Source organism: Sinohyriopsis cumingii, chromosome 12 (genome assembly GCF_028554795.1).
Source record: "Sinohyriopsis cumingii isolate HCF-2022 chromosome 12, ASM2855479v2, whole genome shotgun sequence".
Taxonomy (NCBI): Eukaryota; Metazoa; Mollusca; class Bivalvia; order Unionida; family Unionidae; genus Sinohyriopsis; species Sinohyriopsis cumingii.
This window is the reverse complement of record NC_142972.1, coordinates 15377988-15398510: the sequence shown is the minus strand read 5'-3', so window position 1 is coordinate 15398510 and position 20523 is coordinate 15377988. Positions and strand designations below refer to the sequence as shown.

The following is a 20523-nucleotide window of genomic DNA, read 5'->3' as shown; positions in this document are numbered from 1 at the left end:
GTAAATTTAAGAATTGTTCACTGAATATCAAAATTATATTATTCAAATCTTATCGCTGCACTATGTATTGTGCTCCTCTGTGAACAAACTTTAGTGACTGTATGAAAAGAAACCTAGTTATTGGTTATTAGAAATAATAAAATAATAGTCTTAATTTTCTATTAGGGCTTCCTAGATCAAACAGGACCTCCAACATGTTTGTAAATTATAATGTACTCAGTTTTGATGAAGTAATGAGAAAGCATGTATGCTCAATGATGACAAGAATATCTAGTAGTAATTGAAATTTCTTTGGAACTAAGACATTCATTTAAATTCTCAAATTATTAGCAGATGGAATAAATTACTCTTTAAATGTGCCACTTAATTTAATTCTTAACAATGCAGGGAGCAGTTAATTGTCGTAAATGTATCTGTATTCTTGTACGTATGATATATATGTTCTTTTATGTTTACAATGTTGTTACTTTATATCTATATTTTAATTTAGATGTATGGACTGTGTAGTCTGAAATAAAGAATTCTTATCTTATCACTGAATTACATCCTTCACAACTCTCATATTTTCTGTAGTAATTCATCTCAGAAGAGAACAGAACACCAGTGTATTCATCATCTGTTGGCCCTTTAAATACAATTCAACTGATTAAGTATAGTTTAAGTAATACACAATGCATCCTTCTCTGGCCCCCTGCTGGGCCCCTCTTTGTCTGCTATGGTTTCTCTGCCCAGACATGATGTCATTGCAGCCAGTATATGTTAATAAGCTAGTAACTAAATTTAGATATGTTGTCATGTTGAACCAATCAGATGACTAAGTTGGAGTATGTGATCAAACACTGTGTCAGTTAGGGCAGCATTCATATAGCAACTGGGACTCCTGTTGAAATGCGCTCCTTTCAGTGTAGATACTACATTTAATTTGTTAACATTATTTGTGGAAAGAAAATGGATTTAGATTCTCAGCATCAAACTATTCTTATGGATTTGAATCTGGCGACATTGGGATAGCATGAACAACATGATTGACAGGAATCGGTGAGGCGGCCATTACAGTAGAGTCAACCCTCTTGCTTGCCATTAACGGCCAACTATGACGTGACACTACAGGAGAATTAGTCTCTGCCCAAACTTAGACAAGAACTTCTCAACAAAAAAGTTTATTTCAGCCCAGGATTAAGGAAATGTGTAATTCATTTTTTTTCTTCAGGGGATATAGCAGCAACATTTATACTGATAGTCAGCCAACTCACAGAACAGACAAAATCACCCATGCGCAACCTAAAGTGACTTCAACACAGCCAGAAAGTATTCACTCCTTGATCGACTCTAGGAATATTTGCAGGAGGGAAGCATGGATCCATCTGACATGCTATTCCTTAAGGCATTGCTGCCAGATTTCTCCATCTTTGACACCAATGTAGGACTAGGGAAAGACAACTTCCATTACCTCTGTGATGGTCGCAACATAATCTCAGACCCGTCTGAGCTAACTTCAGCCAATTTTGTTAAAACAACCTATCGATACACAGCGGAGTCCTTGCTGTTCATGGAGCAGATTCAGCTCTCACCTTCGGTCGGAATGATGTCGCTCGCTTAGCGACTTTCCGCCATATTGTGAGGTCACCTAGAATAATGGCAGATGTTTTCATCCTGGCGGTCATAACTATACATTGAAAATGCCCAGATGTGAAAAAGTGCCCGTATCTCCGACCCAACTTAGGCAGAGGAAATCACAGAACAGGTCCTGGAACTACCAACATTAACAGATTGGGAGTAATATTGTCCATTTTACTATAAAATGCTCTTTTTTCCATGTTCAATGGCACCTTACAGGTGCAGTTGGATAAACTACATCAATTTAACCACGTTAAAATTCCACACCACTTTCCGTTTCAAGTACCAATTTGGCACTATTCATTTTAAATCTTTTTGTAAAACACTATGCACTATCTGCCATATCTGCCTATGTCTTGGCTATTGGCTATGTGCACAAACTGAACAATATCCCTGATCCATTCAATTACTTTCTTATTCCAAAACTTTTGCAATTGCTTCATAAACTTTTAATACACAGATGCCAGACAACGAGTTAATAATGTATTTTACAAAAACTCATTCCAGTCCTGCCGTAATTCAATCACAATGTCTTCCATGTGGCTCTATTTAAGTCCATGTTTCAATTTACATTTCCTGTGTGTAGGGGAAATGACAATTAGACAACCTGTTTACAGAAACCCAAACTACAGTTTTCTCAGGTTCAGATCAGTGACGATGGTTATGTTGTCGAGTTTACATATTACAAACACTCCAAGGGTACCCTTGTTTGCCTTAAGTGTCATGACACCCCCAAATAAAAAATTACAAGATCAGTGTCCTGTTCATGTGCTGCCTCAATATTTACAACTGCTGGGTGTTCTTCCTTACCTATGGAAGGGTTGCCCATAACTAAGCAGAGGAAAAACCAATCCTTGCCCACATTGCTCTTGCTATGCGATTTTAATCCTCAATTATTCAAGGCTTATAGTTTTGGAATTGGGGCAGCAATGGAGGGGGCTAAGCAGGGTTTATCAAACAGTCTTATTCAGGTCTTAGTTGGGTGTCAGTCAGATATCTTTAAGAAATATATACACCTGAGTGATAGAATTTCCTGTTTGTAATTCAGTGTTGACTTCGGCTGTTCTACACATTACCGTAGCACTTCCTACTGCCTGGTTCTGCTTTCCAATTTTTCTACTTTCAGGTTTCATGGGTGCACACATCCATACAGCCATCCATATCATACAGGTACTGCACTTCATATGGGTTCCTTGGAGAGCACTTCACTTCATATGGGTTCCTTGGAGAGCACTTCACTTCATATGGGTTCATTGAAGACACAACCATCTTACAACACATCGTTTTTCCACTGGAGTTCTGTGACAATGAATGCAAACATTTCTGGATACTATGTGCATGGTTCAGCAGTCTCATGGGTGCATAGACCAATACGGCCATCCATATCATATGGCACTGCACTTCATATGGGTTCATTGAAGACATGACTATCTTACAAGACTTCAATCTTCCACTGCCATTCTGTGATGTGGAATACAAATGTTTTTGGATACTGTGTGCTCCCAACTTCAGAATTCATGCTATTTTGACACAACATGTGCAGGAGTGTGTTTTTCTGTGTCAAATAACACTAGGTCAGTGTACAAAACTGGTTTCCAGTGTGTGTTGACTTTTTGGCCATGTCAGGCTTAACATTGTTGCTCATTCATACTCTTTACATTAACTCTCAGATGTTTTGATTTATTTTGTCACATGCTGTCACAACCTGCTGCAGCTGGAATACTCCACAATTAAGCTGTACCTTGAGGATTTAGATTTTATTACCTTCAGGCTGGTCATAGTAACCCTTCTCAGAGTCCGACAGGTTACAGAATATACCTTGTGGGATAAAAAGGAACAACATTCCAAATAGTAAGACCAGATTTACTACTTCATACAGGATGGTTGTGCAGTTGTCATCTATGCTGCAAGAGGGAGTTCACTGGCCGTGGACTTGTCACTGCAGTGCATGTGTCTGGTGGCATTTCTTGGATTCTTGCAATGGGGTGAATTTACAGTTTGATCATTGCAGAGTGACTCCTCATGCAACTACACCACTCCCTCGATAACTCTCACCCTGATAACTCGCAAACCCGCTTATAACACAGGTCCAGGCATGGGTCCCATCTTTTAAACCAGAAAATACCCAAGAAATTTATCCCTATTTGTTGAACTTGAACTGATGTATCACTTGTTTTATCATCAAAAATGGTAGATAGGACCTGGAAATTTTAATCAACACTATGAAATATCAAATTTAAAAATATGTCATACAATTTTTTACATTTTCTTTCCAAATGCCATTCCTAGTACACCGCAATTAATGAGATGTAAGGAAATTTTGATCAATGAAAATGTCACTCACTGAGTGGAGGCAGTATTTTAATAAGAACAAATTATATAACTTTTTGATCAATTGAATTTTGTGTTCTAGTTCTAGTTTTTAGTTCCCTTTAAGTGTAATTGTCATAAACACAATGTGCCCTCTTGAAATTAAACGTGAAATGCGTCAATCTACTGTTAACAGCTATGTCTGTATTTCTCTGAGAACCTGCTTAAGTGCTGACCGTGTTTTGATAACTTACTTCCAGAAGTATTTGTTGCATTGTTGCACTGAATTAAAAGCTGGCCTCCTTTTGTATTATCATGTTTATTATCTCTTTTGAATAAAATAAAGGAGGTGGAATAAAAGAAAAGTTAAAAGGGACAAAAATCCAACAAAGTTAAAATCTAGCAGCCCCAGTCGTATGTCAGGTGAACTCACTTCATTTGATCAATCGAACACTTATAAATGTTATTGTGTATGTTACATAAACTGCTTTAAATTAACCAACTCTTTCATAACTGTGATCAAAGATAACAAGGCAGCCAAGTGATATTTCGTAATATAAAGAGCTTGATTTCACAAATACGTTCCATTATGGGCAACCGAGTTTCAGAGAATTCTTGAACTGGCACTTAGAGATATCATCAAGGATGATAAGAATTTATTATTACTTCCAATGAAATCATGACATCAATACTGTACCAACTGAACAAAACAAAAATTGAGTTACGACGCAGATGATTGTCACACGCAATAAACGTCACGTTTTTGAAAAAAGGAATCTTGTTTGGTGGTGTATCAACAGTTAGTCTAGTTCCCTGCTCTGGGGACTCCCAATTTGGCAGGATAATATTAAAAACCACTACAGGAACCAGACTCATCAAGAAAACGAAAAGCAATGGCATAATACAGATTTTTTCGCGTACACGTGATGGTTGTTGAAACCAGTTGGAATGATCTTTCATATGTTGGACATTATGAAAATAAATGTTATTTAAACAGAATAACGAAACAACTTCATTAGAAAAAGCACGTTAATAAAAATTATTATTGATGTGATTGTAAAATTAGGTTTCAGTAAATAAACAGCCCAGTTCCCTAACTCCGCCTTGCCACCCCCCCCCCCCCCGTTTTCTTTATGCCAAAGCGATTTTTTTCAATTTTTGGAGGTCCCTCAGTAACTTGCGCCTTGCGTATAGTGCATCTATGTTTGTGGACCCTGTTGTGACATTTTCAATTGACAAATCTCTGTTATACTCACCTTGCCATCTTTAATTTAAAAAAACAAACAAAAAAAACGGACCCGTTTCATGCTAGTGTCAACATTTCAATCCATCAGAATTCGTGGATGTGTCCCATGTCCTACCTGGAGCAGTATTTGAGTCTACGGCAGCAAGTGCTTTGGCTGGAGGTCATGGTGCGGTCACATCTGCAGGTGGAGTTGGTATGGAGGACCATTTAAGACTTTAGGACAATTCGTCATGTTACACTCGCTAACCATCGTCTTTCTGCTCAGGAACATTTGTGTACATACATTTAGTGTCATGTGCTTTGGACACCATTCCTTCCAAATGGATTGTCACAAACTGGCATCCACTCTGGGGCCTCTAATTTGATGTTTTATAAATAAGTACAGTGAACTCTTACTACAAACTAGTGTGCTGGCTTCTTATGCTTTTTTTTTGTGTGCATAATTTGCTATTTGTGGAGCCCATTTTTTTGGCAAGAAACAAACTGTGTATGTCGGACATAATTTTCATAAGGATAAACACCTATTCATTCTACATCGTAGAGCATCTAAGAATGACATTTTCCATCAAGGTGTGGATATCATATTAATGATATGACCTATGATGTTCTTGTTTGTCCTTTCCATGTGATGAGGAAATTCCACTGTATTCGAATATTAGCTGGATCTCGCCTTTGTGATCCACTGTTTCTCATTGACAATGGTTGTGCCTTAAGTAGAACTATCTTTATCACTACCATTAAGGCTGTTTTGCTCAGGTTAGGTTATGATTCACATCGCAATAATGGACACACCTTCTATATGGGGGCAGCTACCAGTGCTGCTAACGCTGGAATTCCAGACCATCTGATCCATCCTTGGGTTGATGGTCCTCTAATGTATATTGTAGATATATTCAGGTACACCCTGATAGAATTAGCTATGTGTAGAGGCAGATGTCACAGTGTGTGCCTCACTTGTTGGTTCAGACCTGTGTTCATCAATACATTATTCCACTACTTTACTTAGTGATACCATCACACAATTTTGGAACACTTCAGAGACATTGTACAGTTGTACATGCCAGTCATTCATTTTCATATCCAACGCTACATTGTCATTTCAGCTGTATCTTCTATTAGTGGACATGTGAATTCCTAACTGTTTATCAAATACATATATCTAATATTGATTCCTTTAGGCACATCTGGATTATCATGAAGTTCAAAACCTAGATCAAGCGTTTTCCATGTTATTCCATTCTCAATCATTATTATCTTTACTTATCTTTATATATCCTTCAATTGGGGGCCTTCATTACAGTCATGCTGTTCCACAGTCACAGGGCTCCCTTTACTTCGTTTGGGCCATTGCCAAGTTTCATGCATTCACAACTTTGCTTTTGACCCCCAACTTGTATCTGTTCAGTACTTAAATGTACTCAACTATTATGCCCATATATTTCATACCCGCTTCCTACGGTGTATGTCTAGAGTATCAGCTGATGCTTGTTATCATAGCAATCCTCAGGATCAGACTTGTCACGTTTCATGACTGGTCTCAATTCCATCTATCTCTCAACATCTGGAATCCTCATTAATGAGTGTAGATCTAGCAATCCTCAGGATCAGAATTATCGAGTTTCGGTTATCAGTGTCCCTATATACCTCATATCAGCTCCTTGTGGCTCTACATACAGGTGTCGGACACTCTTCACAACTCTACAAACTCCCCTGAGTCTCTCTTCCTCAGGTATTCTTATAGAAAAAATTCAGAGCTTGGTTGGTGCAGTGTGCTGTGACAGGATTTGCCCCCATTATGCCAAAGATTATTTATAATTACAATAAATTTTACATATTTTAATTAAAAATTTAAGATGCATGCATGGAAGTCAGCATCACTCCGCCACCAGAAATGTAAAAAACATAACTAACAAAAACAAAACAAAACAAAAATAAAGATCTACTTGTTGATCTATCTTTGCTACTAGGACTAGCTACAACTGACAACTTTTGAAAGAATGAAAACTGCTACAATTGAACAAATGATGGCTAATTTCTTTTGTTTTTAAAATGTACCCAGAACAAAATAGTTTTGCTAAGACTTTACCTTATTACCTTTGAAGCACCAATCATTCAGTCTCAATCATGGTTCTATTTTATTTGATGTTGAAATCGCAATAAGAAACAGGCATCTGTTTGGTCCTCCAAAGCCATCCTTTACTGGTAACTTCAATAACACATGCATAATTCATCAAAGAAAGCCAATTACATCTTCAATAAAAACAATTAATATTTCATCAAAGGAAGTCAGCACCAAATTTAAATAAAAGCAATAGAACCTGATAAGACTGTTGCATTTTCCAAAGTGACTGGAACATGTTTATTGTACCATGAAAGTTTCCTTTTTGCAGAAAAAAAATATCCTTACAGTAGCTAAACAATATACATATGGCAGTCAAGTTAACTCAAGATGGGGTATCTTGCAAAGATGTTTGTTAAACTTTTTAATTTCTTCAAGTTTTCATTTCCCTATCAATGATCTCATCTCTGGGTATCCTCGGCAAGATGATACTGTCTACAGCTGACCAAAATCTAGGCTAATTTAAGTACATGTACATGTATCATGTAAACAGCTACAGACATGTGCTATTTATGACAACTGCAGTGAATTGTTTAGTGACAACTGGATATAGACCAAAATGAGGACTACCATTTTTTAAAAATTATATACATGTTATTTATGTTTTCTAATGTGTTGTGAGTCATATATGAAGTTTAGAATGTGATCTATATTCATGGATGTATTATATACAAGTACAGTCCTTAACGGATTATAGATTGTACAACACAAATTTAAGCTGTCATATACAAGTGTTCTTCAGACCAGTTTGTCTTCAGTTTATTTTTGTGCAGCTTTTTTACACACACACCCACCCACCATATTTTAGATGAATGCACCATTTTTATCAGCTAACTGACTTGGTTGGTTATAACACGGTTCAGTTTATAACACGGTTGGGTTCTATAGACCACAACTACCATCTTATAATGGGGTCACACTGTACTATTAAAAAGAAATTATTTCTGTTTGCATATGCACCACACCACTGAGTAATTACAAAACTTCATATAAATTTTCACTCACCTCTAAGTGACTATTCAAATTAGTTCTCCAACTATTAAAATAGTGCTTAAGCCATTTCCTGACATCTTCATTCTTCAAATCAAGAGTTCTCACATAATCAGAACACTCCATAGTTCCTGGCATCTTTCTATCTTTCTTTACCTGGAACTTCTCATATATTGCAGTTGCATGTAGGAAAACCTGTGTTGCTCTTGTCAACATGCTTGATACATTTGTTAACAGTGCCTCATATAGAAGCTGACTTGACAACTCATGAAATAGTCTTCTTTGGATAACTCTGGATTCATTGCTGTTGATAAAAAGAAAAGAAACTTCATGAAACTGACATCCTTCTAGAGAGAAGAATGTAAAGAAAAAAAACAACAAGACCATTTCTTCCCTTGTTTCATTAATTAAGAGTTGGAATTAGGCAAGATATTCTTGGGAAAAGCCAACATGCCAGGTTTCATCAGTGCCACAATAACTAAACATTCAAATCAGAATGCTTTTTGAAAATATTCACAGAGAAAATAGTTTTACACATATTTGCTCGATTACTTTACAAGTTTGAAGCAAACACTGGCAACTGGCAACAAAGATTCATTCTTTAGCTGATTGAAGGATGCTGCTGAAAATAGGTCAGCATTTGGGGCTAACGTCACTAGTGACCTAGTCTTTTGTTCTAAGGTTTCTAGTGTTTTCATTGTTAGGCAAGCCCACTTCCCCATGGAAATGTGTAGTGGGAATTTTAATGGGCCAGGAAGAGGAAGAGGAATGAACCTTACAGCTAAATTAACAACCAAGAGTCTGTACACAGACATAGGAAAAGAATACCCCTACAATGTTTGTCTATTGAAGTCCTGGTCCTTAATAAACCTTCAGGAAAACTCCTTAATCATAATTAAGAGAGGAGGTAACAAGAGATCTGGTCAAAAGTTAGCCACAGAAACTTTCTCCTCACTGGAAAGAAATAAAGACTTCGCAAAGCATGAAGGTTTCAGACACAGATCACTGGGCAAAAGACAGTAGGCTTCATTCACCCCCTTGCTGAAATACCTACTCTCTTCCTTCTCTACTACTTTGACTGATGGATGAGAGAAGGCATGGGACCTGAAGGGAGGGTGTGCAAGGTCGGACAGTTCTGTTCACTTTCTACCTTCACGGAAAAGGAGGGTGTTGCTCCTCCCTAGCAAGGGGATGTGACTCTCTCTCCACCCACTTACCGTATGTGCCAGCCTATAAGACGATACTTTTTTACCAGAAAATCTTAGCTTTGTCTTATTCTTTGAATCAACTTATATATGGATTTTGTCATCCAATCACTCTATTGTATGTCACATAATTTTTTGTATGGAAAAAACCCTCCAAAAGTACGAAAAAAAAGGAGTAAAATAATATTTCATTTTGGGGAAGAGATTGTGTATGAAAAAATATAAGAGAAGGATTTTAAACAATTACATGATGGTCAGTATTAAAAATTAATGTACATCTGATGTAATTGTGCTAAAGCAACATGCATTAGTAATATACATTGTTTGTAAAAATGCATTGTTTAAATTTGATATATGAGCATTAGAACTGACAAATTAGAAGATGAATAACCATGACAAAGACAGACATTCCATCACAATTTTCTTATTGCACCTCATATTCAAAATAAAAAGTATGCTCCATTTTTAGAGAGAGAGAGAGAGATTGTGATTGTAGGGTAATCTGTATTGTTCACTATTGTTCACTTACCTGATGTATGTTATTAACTTCTATTGTCCAACAATTATGTGGCTTTTGTAGTGGTATTTACATGCTAATTAAATATGATACAGCTGTAGTCAGGTTTTCTTAAGTTAACACCTGTTTGAGGTCAACATTCGGCAGACCAGATCAGAGTAGTGAGGCTACCAATAGGGAAATGAGGCTATCCAGTTCCATATAATGAAAGGAAATGCCTGGTGGTTACTTGTGTAAATTTCTCAACCAGTGACATCTACTGAACTTGCCAACAGGCCTGACAGCAATTCAAAGTAACATATAGCATGAGCAAAGATCAAAAACAATTGCCACCTAAGAACAGGAAGAGTACATGCATGTTGAAAAAAATAATCTTACTTGTTGGGAACGGAGAGTTCGTTATACTTGTAAAGAAAATTAGCCTGTGAAATGGTCATTCTTGGGATTTAACTTAAATGAAGTCTATATGGATATAACTATTGTGAAAGAGTATGGCAGATATTTTCATAGTTTACATTTACTATTTAAATTATTAATGTTTTCTCTCTTTGACAAAAGCTTCAGCTAAACAGGGACAATAAGGTTTAAAAAAAATCACAAAAAAACACCAAGAGCTGGAATCTCTCTCAAATATATAAATATATATATATATATATATATATATATATATATATATATATACATACATACATACATACATACACACACACACACACACACACGTCTACTATGGGCCACATTTTATTTCGATTACAAGGTGCAAGAAGAAAAATGTGATGGAATACATATGCATCTCTCTCTATATCTCTCTTCCATCCAAAAATGCGGAGAAAGCATTTTAGCAAAATGATGCAATTTCCCTACTGCTGGTAATCTGAAATAGCATACAGTGATACTTTTAATAGTAATGAAACCAAAAGTTATTATAGTTTAATTCCACACATCATCATGAATTTTATCCTTTCCATAACTCAATCAAAAATTTCAGGTCAGTGTCATAATATGTAGCTAAAAATAAAAAACACATTTAAAATACTTCATGTGAAACAAATTAGGTACTTTTAGTTACATTTAATGATCCAGACTGGAAAGGTTACTGAGTTACAGATAGAATAAAATTCTAGATGCTGTGTGAAACAAAGTGAAAAAGACAAAGTCGAGATGTTGATCTGGCCTGGTCTTATACTCGGCATCTACTTATATATGGGTGAAGGATGGAAAATTTACCAAATTTGTTCATTCGACTTATGTACTGCATCGACTTATAGGCAATCATATAAATACTGTATACTTCCCACAAACACAACGAGTCTCTGTAGAGACTTTCATAATCCTTCTATGAGATCTGAAGGACTTGGAGAAGGACAACATTGAAAATTCAGAAGCAGAGAGACCCTTCATTGATAGGTATATCTTCATTTGGCAAAGTCCTAGACCTCATCCAACCACAGGCTACAAAAATGGAAATTAATCTGTCCTCTCCCAGCCTTTACATAATAGGCATGTGGGATGTGTTTCTCAAGGAACTGTAGCCACACTTACCCACATACTGCTTTGCCACTGTTGCAAAAGAATGCTGAAAAAAAGATATACTCAACGACTTCCATTCAAGTATCTGAATGGCCTAAGTCTATGTTAATAAGATGACAGCAAAATCTCACCTTTACTAAGTGTTGTCTCAATGAATTATAACAATCACCAAAAATATGAAAACTTAGGTAAAAACATGCAAGATTTCTCTCCATTATATGTTTCAGGTTATTTGTAAAATAACATGATAACGGGGATTAACTAAGACTGGTAAGGTTGCTAAAAGAAAAGGATAACAACAAGGAAAATTATCTGATAATAATTCTGAGAATTAACTGGTATTTGATAAACAAACAAAATACAGGGGGAAAATGGTGTAAGACCTGCTTTTCCTACATAAAAATTGCACAAATCACATTCAAGGAATGTGAGGCAATTTAATAATATAACAATAAAATAAATCAATATGAGTCTGCAGACACAAAAAGGAGGTAAGGATAGGGCTATTTTAAAGAACATAATTCTCAACAAAAAATAAATACTCTTACACCTCTATGGGGTAAGAACCTAAATGCAAGGTAGTACAAAAATGTGACCAGAAAAAAGGTTCCAATCAAACATAAACAGTTTTTGATCAGGAGTAATTCCAGATGACAAAACAATGCACATATAGAACAAGTCTTAATGTTAACACACAAAGTGAAAGTAATTCATTTTCAATGTAAATTAAAGCAGCCATATTTGCAGTAACTGGAAAAAGAATGAAAGAAGTTTACATGGGAAAGGTATCTGAAAGTTGGACCAGGGTATTCTATTATTTTATAACCTTCTGGTTTACCCTATGGGAGGATGAATTCTCACCATATAATTGGAATATTCTCCATCCAGAAAAGAACCAGTTAAACAACAGCAACAGGTTATGTATTACTGATTTTAAATAGATACAGTATGATCAAATAAACCTTTCTGAGAAAGGACCAACTGTAACTTATGTAAATTATAAACCCTCAGGCAGTCAGCATTTACCCTCACAGTTGCAAAACAATGCAGCATGCTAGTGCTCTCTTGTCCAATTCATCGTTTGAGACAATTTATTGAAATAAGAAGGTCATCCTCTGAGAATTTGTTTGGTATCTGCCAGGTACCCCTGTTACATAGGATATATTTTTGAAACACCTAAATCATGCACACGTTTCTTCTGATTTCACTCCCTTGTAGTTCTGAGGCCAGAGTTTTTTGCATAGGGGCAACCATCTGTTACAAGTCTATGCTCTTAAAAGAATAACAGAAAAGAGTGAAAAGCAACAAGCTTTGTAAAATTCAGCAAATAATTTATTTCCCTAGAATAAAAAGTGCAAATGTCAAACATTATCTTACACTATTCTGAATTAAATCTTAAATAATCCTAGAATTACAGACACATGTCCTCATAAATAAAGTTCTGAATAAACTTTAGTGGAAATCCAAATTAAGTCCAACGCTGAAGTTGTTGATGTACCTGTGATGGTTCATAAAGTGTTCATGTGCCAACCATCTTTTGTTGGATCATAATAATATAATCAAAGAAGAAATCCTTATTGGAAATTTCAGTATAAATTCAAGTCTCTATTTTCAAGAATGTTATCAGAGCACTTTTGTATTTCCAAAGAAGAAATAATTTCAATGGTTCCAAGTCAAATACTGTACACAATAATAACTTGATTCTGCCTGGATGTTAAAGCACTAATGAATACTCCTTCATGTAACAAAATTATATAGTCTTCTACTTGACCTCAGGTCACAATTAACATTTTCTAAAAATAAACATTAATTAATGGAAGAAAAAAAAACTTGTAGAAACTTCTTAATGTTTACAAAATAAGATGTTAGTCATAACTAGAAAACCTGTTACTAAAATTATAATAAAAAACCTGGACTATGTTGCCAGGCAAATTGTAGGGGAATTCCAATAACCTTGAATCAGACCCAACTAAACAAGTTTACTTTGATTAATAATGATACTGATATTACACCCATACAGACAAAATATTTTAGCTAAATATTAAGTCCAACAGATAATATTACATTAAAAAAGCATATAATGAAATAAAAAAATTTAAAAAATTAAAAAATTCACAAATAAAGCAAATTGAATATACATAACATACTAAAGCTGCAGCATGTGTCATATCACATACACAAATCAGATAATTAGGGCCCTGGGAAAATGATGCAAATGAAACTTATATATGTGTATCCTAGAGAGTTTCAACTATCTAATACTTTACATATTGATACTGAAGATTATATATTTATCTCATGCATGGAGCTAGTAGATTCCTTCTTTTCATAGGGTCACAATTTTATAAACCCAATACTGTTAGGTCTACAATTTCTACCCAGATCATTGCCTGGAATGTCCTCAACTGCTCTCTGCTTTCATCTTCTTTTCCAGGTCTAGTGGGTTCACAGACTTAATGCACAGCTTCCAAGAAATAAAAGTCATTGTAAGTGTGCACATTATTCAGCATAACTGCTGTCCATATACAGACCGAGATCGTGATGAAAACTGATTGTAATGGCATGCAATTAAACTGTCTGGGACACTGCCGAGGGCTCACCAAGAACAATGGACAGGTGGGTTCACTGCATCTAACTTATGTTCTTTCAATTTGGCACTGATGATTTTCCCCATCCTCTATTTGTTCATACAAAGAGATTTTTGTCCTAATGGTCTTAGAGGTATCAAATCAAAAGTGAAGCTTACAGTGACCGATATTCAGTCACTGGAAGCTTCACTTTGCACTTTATACCCATATACACACTGCCCCATAAATGAGATATATTCAGGAGTATAACTTGCATTACATTCAAAATGCAGCTAGTACCTAAGGTGAGTAAACACTTGCTATCAAAATTTTTGAGCTAAAAAATATACATGAATCAACTATGTTCAGTATAGGCATTATTTTTCAATTTATTATCATTATATAATATCATCAAATACATTGGATCTTCAACTGTATGAATCATGATAAGGTATCTGAAAATTGTTTGTATCCTATATACTTTAAATTAAGTCAACTCAAGACCTTCATCTTTTCTGTTTGTAACTCACCTTTTATCTGTCAGAATCAATGCTTTGCATTGATTTTCAAGGGCATAAATAGCAGCATCTACTCTCTGCTCCATGAAAATAAAGACAAAAAAAAAGCATTTAGAAGTAAGATTCCTTGATGTTAAATCAAAGAAAAACAAGAGAAAAAGTTAGCAATTTGCTCATTTCAATGTACCCATGCTTTCATTAAATTTTTTTAAAGGAAAAGCTTTGAAATTAAAAATAAATGGATGGTTTACCATGTACAGGCATATGTCCTCTTCATCTGCTTTACTTATCATGCCTGGGTGTGGCAAGCACTCAGATCAACTGATTAATATTACATTTTACATGAGCATCTCACACCCATGTGAATTTAAGTAAGTTGTTCAGCATAATGTCTGTACTTTCTGAGACATAATATTTGACAGGTAACTGCATATAGTTAGTTAACTCAGATTCAGTACTGTATTTTGACCAATATGCACTTGACAATACACAGTAGTCAACTGTGGAGAGACAGCTCAAGAGTCCTCTCTGCTTGTTTACATATTCCTTCTACTAAAATATGCATGGTGGGGAAAATAACCACCACTCCCCAAAATACTTCTTTTCATCATTCATTTGGGAGAACATAACACAATATCCAACATGCAAGTTCTTTTCTGAGGGTGCAGCCCAGAAAAGGACAAGTCTAACAACACACCCAAGCATCACTGCCATGCAAATTCAAATCTCTATAAATCGATACAACTCCATGCATACACCTCAGTCACAAAACTACACACTTTTACATAAGAACATACTATCTGTGTGTCTGGTTAGCTGCAAAATGAATTTATGTGCTTGAAATGTTTTAGATTTTATTCTGCAAATTAACCAATGTTCCTGAGTTATATCCCTTTACTATTCTAAACTGTTGTGTACTAAATTTATGTTTGTGCAAACACATCATCTGTAAAAAGCTTAAAGGTATAATAACACCTAGGAGTTTCATTTGCACCCTGAATCAAAATAATTACAGAGTTTATAAATATCATTAAATGTTGATGATGGTGATGCATAGTGATGCAATTTTCTCATTACGGGACTGACTATTATATACTGCTTAATCTTTAATATAAAGGTGTCATACGAAGGAAAACCTAACACATCAGAAAATCTAGCAAAAAGCAAACGATCTTCAAGGAAGTCCAAAAATAAATAATTGCAACAATGAGATTTACTTCATCTGTACTTATGTCTTTACACTAAGCTGTTATATCTTAGGTACCAATTATATATATATATATATATATATATATATATATATATATATATATATATATATATATATATATATATATACGCTTAACACCTGAGCCAAAATTAAAAAGCTCCTTAGCACCATCAATGCCAATATCTTCATATTTTTTATTTTTTTTCTCCTCTGTTGCTTGGCACACATACAGGAATGTCATTCTGCTATAAATGCTTGTATGTTACTATATGACATTATTCAGTATTGTATTTATAATTTTGTTTTAATACCTCATTAGCATGTTTCAATGCTTGCAATATTATGCATTCATTACTCACATCAGACACATTGAAAAAGAAAAATATTATTGTTAATGCTGAGAGATTTTTAAATAAACTTATATTTGTTGATAAATTCTCTCTATCACTTTATGTACTTTTCACAGACTTTTGCAAATAAATTAACAACAGGCCAAGTGACCCTTTGATGACATACAAATGTAACACTAGCTTTTGCCAAAATGTCTGGGTAAATCAGAAGCTTTCTACTAAAATGTCTTCCAAAACTGTTAACTGCATATTATGAAAAATAATAACTGTTTCAAGGTTTCTCTAGGTTTTATATTTTCATCCATATTTGATCACACATCAGCATCATTTGTTTAGTAATGAAAGCCCCTATGCCAGGATGCATCATAGAGCTGATCAAATTCTGTCTCGCTAAACCTGTGTTAGATGTTATTCTGAATTTAAACAATGGCACTGATATTTTAGAGTAAAACAGAATCTTTTCTAAAGATTTGAAAGGCATTTAAGGTAAGACACTTTCTGTAAAATTAGTGCATTTCTGCATATCTGGAGGTTGTTTTTGTTTTTAAAGATAAAATAGCATTTTGTGGTGGATGATGGATGGGTTTTCCAGTTTTAGAAATGACAGTTACATCTGATCATGAATCTATAAATTTTAAAGATCTTAAAGCCTGGATGCCTTCTGTCAAATATGATCAAATTCTGTTTAGAGAAGTCACTTAAAGTTTTTTAAATTTTGTTTTTAGTCAAGGAATTTACCCTAAAACAAAAGGTAATTTTCCATTTTCTTCGTGCAACAATTATCTTGTTCATCAATCAGCTTCTTTCTTGCACTAAGTTGAAGTCATCCACAAACTGTGGTGAAGATTCATGGTTGAGAACTGAAACTTCAAAGCAAATACCATTATTCATCTTTTGGTTCATGATCTTGACCAATGACCCTTTTGATCCCAAATTCAGTAGACTTCTACCTTACTCCAAGAGTAAGCCATCCACAATGTTTAGTTCAGGTGTTTGATGCAGAACTTAAGTTATCATGCAGAAATTAGTATTCCTCTTTCAGTTGCAGTTACCTTGAAGTTTGACTATTGGAACCTAAAGTCACTATTCGACAAGACATATCTATATGCCAAGCTCCTTGACTGTGTGGCAGATTAAACCTGAAAAACTATTATATACATAACACTCAAATTCACTTAATAACAGTGACCATATTTTCAAATGGTGTAATTGCATACACCAAGATGCAACCATAATGTTGCATCCCTCTGTGGATAATAATGTCAGAGATAATGCCCCAATTGCAAAGATTATATAAAACAAAACATGTAAGTATGCAATATAGTTTAGTGACCTACTTTTGGCAAGATAGATGTTATTCTGACCAGTACATATCTACATACATAATCACCAAAAATCTGCATCTCTCTTTGATAAACACAACATGAGAAACTGACCTAAATGCTAGACACTATTAAATTCACATCAGCAAAAATTAGGTCACAGTAACCAACCTTTACCAGGATAATGTTAAACTTACCAAGACACATTTACATTTCAAGCTGTATGTCTGCTGGGAAACAATGCCTGAGAAATGACCTAATGTAAAACATATCCAAAATTGGCAAGCAGATGAAAATGAGTTCACAGTAATGAAGTTTCATTAGGGTGATGCTATACTCACCCAAAAATGCATCTACTTATCAAGCTGCATGTTCCTAGTACAAAACAACCCAATAAACTGACCAAATGTAAAACTTAACAAAATCTGCTGGAACATAAAGGTTGTTTTACAGTGACCAACTTTTGGTAGGCTGATTTTTCTGTGACTAAGTGAAAAAGTGACTCAAATACAAAACTTAACTAATGTCACTGGAGAGCAAAAATTGGGTCACAATGACCTACCTTGAGTTGATACGAGTGATACCAAACTACATTAACAAAGTTAATGGCTCTGGAAAATAATTCCGGACAAACTGGCCAAAACACAAAACTAAACCAACACATAGTATACAGATGGTAAACGGTAACATAATATTCCCTTCCACATTCATGGCAGGACATAAAAAAGGATAAAAAGGATAAAAGCAAAAAAACCAATATAATAATCCTCAAAAAAATACAAAGTTACTACACAAAATTACTCAAGGAAAAATGTTTTACTACAGGTCAACTTCAAATAAGGAAATAATATTAACATAAATATTAAAACAACAAGCACATTAACATTGTTGAAAGTTTAGAAGAAAAAAACACAATATTGCAAAGTAGGCGGGGGGGGGGGTCAGGGAGGCAACCTAGGTATCCTTGTGGGTAAAGGGTAAAGCCCCAAAGAAGATAAAATAGAAGCAATTTTGACACTATATTTTTGCATGAAAATTATAATGGAGCAATCCAAAATTCTGATTCTTTAATATGATGCATACATCCATTGAATCATTGTAAATTTCAAAGAAAAAAAATTGCTTCCTTTATCTGAGCATAATGTTTCCTTATTATTCTGTAAATGTGGAAATTCAGAAGCTGAACATAAAATTCAAGATATATTATAAATCAGGATTAACTTCAGTAATATGTATCTAGAACCAAAATTGAATATAACACACAAAACATAACAATAGTTCTATGAAATATTTAGTTTCATGCATACATCCTTGAATCTGTTTCAGTTAAAAATTAACCACTATTGCTTATTGTAAAAGGCTCCAACAAACAATGTCATTTTCATTCACTTAGTGAAGAATATTTTCTGTCTAAGCTGTTTTTGTATGTTGATTGCCTCTTCTCTTTTAACTGCACTGCTTTTGTATGTTGATTGCCTTTTGTTTAAAGTCATTCTCCAGTTCTCACCATGAATGTCAGTCAGCATATATACATTGTATAAAGCTGCTGAAATAAACAATGCATTTTCCTTGATAAACAACCAGCAGTGAGGAGAAGTAGACAAATGAAGTGTGCTTTTCTTTTAGCCATTTATGCATTTGTAACTGTACTGAATTGGAGAGAAGAAAAAAAAGATATGTAGCTACTGTCTACAAATTTAGCCTGGTCAAAATTCCAATCGTCCTGATCAATGACTACCAAGCCAAGATAATGCAACAAATTATTATTTTATAAAAAAAATTCTATCAAGCAGGGGTGGTGGTGGTGGAGAAAACAATAGTAGAATGATGTGCATGGAGGTATAGAATTGGCTGAGGTGTCTCACTCAAATAATTCAGTGCCCTCTATCTGTTGTCGTTCCTATTCGAGGACACTGAATTATGGAACCGAGCATGAACTTCATGATTTAGTAGAAAACATCAGAGGAGCCTTTAGTGAACTGAATACTGCATGAAAACTTCCAATGCCAGCTCAACAGTAAATCACAAGTTTAAATTTACCATCCCTAAGCATTGACTTTTTTTCCTCTTAATGCTTTCCAGCCACTTTAAACCCGCCAATCCCACCACAAAAAACTTAAAAGATTTGCAAGAGTTGGAAGATCGACATATGGGGACATTCTGAAGATGGAATTTGTGTCATATCATTGAGAAATTTCACCCATGCAGTAATAGTGAAAATAAAAATAATTCATAATAATAGTAATACCTGTTGTGACTGTGTTAGAAATTTGGTGGGATATTCTGCTCTCATGCTCCTCATAAAATGAACTATGCTGGCTGCACAGACTTCCAAGGGTATTTTGCCAGTTGTCATTGCTTCCTCTACTTCTTTCAGGCTCAACATTGCCATTATGGTGCGTGGAAAGAGGTAATCCAGTTCAAACAGAGGATGCAAGACTGTGATCACCTTTTGTATTGGCCTGAGAAAAAACGATTTAACTTCTGTTATCCTTTAAATCTGAATCACTTATCCAACACATTTTAAAGAAGGAAGTGCCTGTATTAAGGAAATGTCACATGTTAAATTGTTTTAGGTAGCAACTTTACACATTTTCATCTTTCTGATATCAACCATAAAAATTCTTTGTTCTGTAAAGTATATTTAATTTATATTGTGTACTTGAATTTTGTCATGCATGAGGGTTGTGCCTACTTGGTTTTTGTTATGATTTTAAGAAGTAAACAGGATGTGTACTTAAATTTAAGTTCAAGATCTGAATTTGCTTATGATTCAATAAAACAAAATCCATTATAAATGACTAGTTTTTTAGAATATTCTGTTCTGTCATAGGTTCTTGCTGTTTTGGGCCTTAAAGCCATTCTCAGTGCAAGACAGGCTATACATGGCACCCAGTATAACTGACGGAGGAAGAACACAGGAAAATCCCGGTAGGAATAACTGACCCACTCGAAACTATTGGTAATATTTCTCACATACCCAGATCGGCCAAGCTCAAGACTTTTACACTCACATGGACAG

At 34.8% G+C, this 20523-nt stretch overlaps 1 protein-coding gene across 1 annotated transcript in view; it reads right to left on the bottom strand.

The window, feature by feature from the left end:
- LOC149786029 (E3 ubiquitin-protein ligase rnf213-alpha-like) overlaps positions 1-20523 on the bottom strand; it is a 598535-nt gene that overhangs the window by 478283 nt on the left and 99729 nt on the right. Inside the window, exons 10-12 of the mRNA XM_089976317.1 lie at positions 19750-19963; positions 14632-14696; positions 8298-8586 (exon numbers count right to left, since the gene is read on the bottom strand). Coding sequence (XP_089832443.1) covers positions 8298-8586; positions 14632-14696; positions 19750-19963 — 568 coding nt within the window. The remainder of the gene's footprint in view (positions 1-8297; positions 8587-14631; positions 14697-19749; positions 19964-20523) is intronic.